Source organism: Aedes aegypti, unplaced genomic scaffold (assembly GCF_002204515.2).
Source record: "Aedes aegypti strain LVP_AGWG unplaced genomic scaffold, AaegL5.0 Primary Assembly AGWG_AaegL5_hic_scaff_938_PBJ_arrow, whole genome shotgun sequence".
NCBI lineage: Eukaryota > Metazoa > Arthropoda > Insecta > Diptera > Culicidae > Aedes > Aedes aegypti.
Window position 1 is genome coordinate 28,774 of NW_018736643.1, and position 3,019 is coordinate 31,792.

A 3,019-nucleotide genomic window follows, 5' to 3' on the forward strand; every position below is an offset into this window, starting at 1 on the left:
CGTCCAAGTGTTCCCTCGATCGTTAACGAACTGATAAGCACTAGAAAACAACAAGCTATGACGGTGCATCCTAATTGGCACATAAACCAAAAGTCTGCAATGAAACACTCTTTGAGGTGAAAAATCCATATTTCCGATGTTCGAGAAGTCACCATAAATGTTTCCTCACATCGTAGAGCACTTTCATGCAGTTGCATAAGTCGAACAAACCTAGAACAGATATCCAATTAGAATCTTGCTTATATCGTTTCGTTTATGTTTGTGTTGAGCTGTGTTGCATTGCTTGCAACTTATATAGGTCAATGATGCACTTCGTTGACCTTGACCCAAATCGAATAATTTCAATTTGTTTACAAATTGCAATAGCCCGGAATCACAAAATCTGTTCAATTTCCTTTAATTATCTACAACCATAGATTTCATCCACAGTTCACTCCATAGTTAGTAGAGAGTCGTTTCACAGTAGTTTCCGTCGTCGAATCGCAGTTTCAGTCCTTAATTTTGAAGAAATTATGTAGAATTATGTCGTTTTTCTTTATTTGCACCGCCTGCACCGTTTTCCCACCGGTGTAGCAAAACTTGCACCCAAACCGTTCTTTTATTCCGCAGGTAGTACACCGTTTCTGCACTCGATCGTAAACGGTGCAGTAAATTCTACACCCTGATCGAGTTGGGTGTAGCAGGTACTGCACTCTTTTTACCAATACATGCATGATGCTTAGCTGTCAGTGATATTTGTGTTTTGATCGCTTTGGTAGGTTTTGTTGTTTTCGCTGTCGAGCAAGTGATATCGTTTTCAGTTTTCGGTCATTATTGAGTGCGTGGATAAAATGGATTTGATCAGGAATTTGATTGAATCATCTGATTCAGAAGGAGACGAGGAAATGTTCCTTGCATTTTTTCAAATAAACGGTACCACAAGAAATGAAAAATCGCGCGCTGAAAATTTTATGAGTACGATTGATCGATACAATGATGAAGAGGTATGTTTTATTGGTATGCTTTTTAGCTTACATAACAAAAGCTTTGTTTTTTTAGTTTCGCAACAATTTCCGATTAACGAGGAGTACAGCAGAACTTCTTATTTGTAAATTTGAAAATTCTGTATTTTACAAAGAAGCAGAAGGACGGGGCAGAAGTAGTCTATGTGCAAAAAAACAAATGCTTTCTTTTTTATGGTGAGTTTAATTAATTTATGTTTAATTATCAAACATAAAACTAATAACACATTGTTGTTTAGGTTCTGTGCAAATAAAAACTCCTATAGAGAGATTTGTAATTTGTTCGACATGTCGGAGTCAACATTTTTTCGACACACGGAATCTATCCTAGATTTCTTCCATGATATATCTAGGGAATACATAAAAATGCCCATGACTGATGCAGAAAAAGCGAACGTCGCGAACGAATTCGAAAAGGTATACGGATTTTTTATACAATAATGTTGTTGTTATTTATAAACAGTTATTAATTTTATTTTGGATAATGCATGAATGATGCCATTAAACCATCTTATTAACTCTTACAGCTCGCCGGATTTAAAAACGTTATCGGTTGCATCGATGGAAGTTATATTAATGTTCGAAAACCAGCAAACAAAATTCGCTCCACATATATCAATAGGCATGAATTGGTATCTCTAACACTGCAGGGTATATGTGATGCCGATAAAAGGTTCCTTGACGTCTTTTTGGGCCCACCTAGCAAAATTCATGATTCGAGAATTTTTAGCATGTCCCCGATAAGCCAAAAATTGCCAACGATATGCCAACAAAGTTATCATATCCTAGGAGACGCAGCTTATCCTATTCGTGAGCATCTATTAACTCCTTTTAGGGATTATGGTAACCTGTCAAATAGGCAAAAAAAGTATAACAAACGTCATTGTCAAACACGAGTTAAAATAGAAAATTGTTTTCAATTATTGAAACAACGTTTTAGACAACTTATGCGTCTAGATTTTTTTACTGTTAAAAAAATGTGTAAATTTATAATGGCATGTTGTGTTCTACATAACATATGCATCGATCAAAACGACTTATTTTTAACAACCAACGAAGAAAACAATGAAGACGTAGATAATTCTCAAGACAATGTAAGAATAAATAATTATCAAGAATGTAATACAAGAGACAATATTTTAAAAAGGCTAGGAGAGATGAAAAGAAACACTATTGTAAACACTTTTACATAAATGACGAAAATAAAAAGCTAAATAGTTGAATAAGAGAAAATTGATTGTGTATTTTAAAATCTAGGCATCAAAGCATATTTGTCAGTTAAACATTAACATTATTCATTTATCTGCTATACGTTGCAACAGTTGAGTTATTGTATCCAACTTTTCCATGCGCTCCCTATGCCTCTCCTGTTTCTCCTCTTGGGCTTTAGCGAAAGCCTCCAGCATTTTTTCCTGCAATAGGTGACTTCTGCTTCCTCCTTTATTTTTCGTTGGCTTAGGCGAGGGTGATTGTGATGGAGTCACAGATCCTGACGATGGCGTACTTTTTTGAATCGTTTGATTTCGAAGACGTAATTTTAGTTTTCATCGAAGTGGTATCCATTTGCAATTCAGGTTCAATAGAGTCATCGATAGCCACGATTTCTTCGAATTCCGCATCGAACGGAGTGCTCGCAAAAGTGCTTCCTGAGGTCCGATTATTAGCTTTTGCAATTTGGCGTCTTCTCGAAACAGTTTTATAGCGATTCTCAACTTGTTTTGAACTGAACGACACACCACACTGCTCGAAAAGCTGGTCACGAATAAACTCCCACATCTTTTTCTTATTTTTGAAATCCTTTAGAGGACCAACATTATCTAAATTCTCCTTGTAAAGAGTTAGCATCATCTTCGTTTGCCCGTCTGACCACTCATGAGCTGTAGCCGATGGGGTGCTTTCAGGAGTGGTTTCTTGGAAATCTGTTGAACCGGGTGTGCTTGGAGTTTTTGCAGCTATTTCAAGCGGGAAAACCATAAAACTCCGCTACCAGACAATATCTAACTTTCACTGTTTCGTCC

The 3,019-nt window shown here is 36.5% G+C and overlaps 1 protein-coding gene across 2 annotated transcripts; it reads left to right on the forward strand.

The window, feature by feature from the left end:
- Nucleotides 1–526: 526 nt before the first annotated feature.
- On the forward strand, nt 527–2,234 carry LOC110681454 (putative nuclease HARBI1). 2 transcript variants are annotated; one of them, XM_021857214.1, is made up of 5 exons: nt 528–609; nt 759–983; nt 1,039–1,178; nt 1,241–1,418; nt 1,529–2,234. In XM_021857214.1, the coding sequence occupies exons 2-5, from the start codon at nt 831–833 to the stop codon at nt 2,192–2,194; spliced, it is 1,137 nt and encodes a 378-aa protein (XP_021712906.1). In that variant the 5' UTR covers nt 528–609; nt 759–830; the 3' UTR covers nt 2,195–2,234. The 2 variants fall into 2 exon arrangements, with proteins under 2 accessions (XP_021712905.1, XP_021712906.1); XM_021857213.1 differs by having other exon boundaries at nt 527–983.
- Nucleotides 2,235–3,019: the final 785 nt, after the last annotated feature.

Excerpts from the sequence above, each read along its gene's own strand:
- LOC110681454 (XM_021857213.1), top strand. The coding sequence starts at position 831 with ATGGATTTGATCAGGAATTTGATTGAATCATCTGATTCAGAAGGAGAC. Across the intron at positions 984-1,038 it reads ATCGATACAATGATGAAGAG|TTTCGCAACAATTTCCGATT; the intron begins GTATGTTTTATT and ends TTGTTTTTTTAG. Across the intron at positions 1,419-1,528 it reads TCGCGAACGAATTCGAAAAG|CTCGCCGGATTTAAAAACGT; the intron begins GTATACGGATTT and ends TAACTCTTACAG.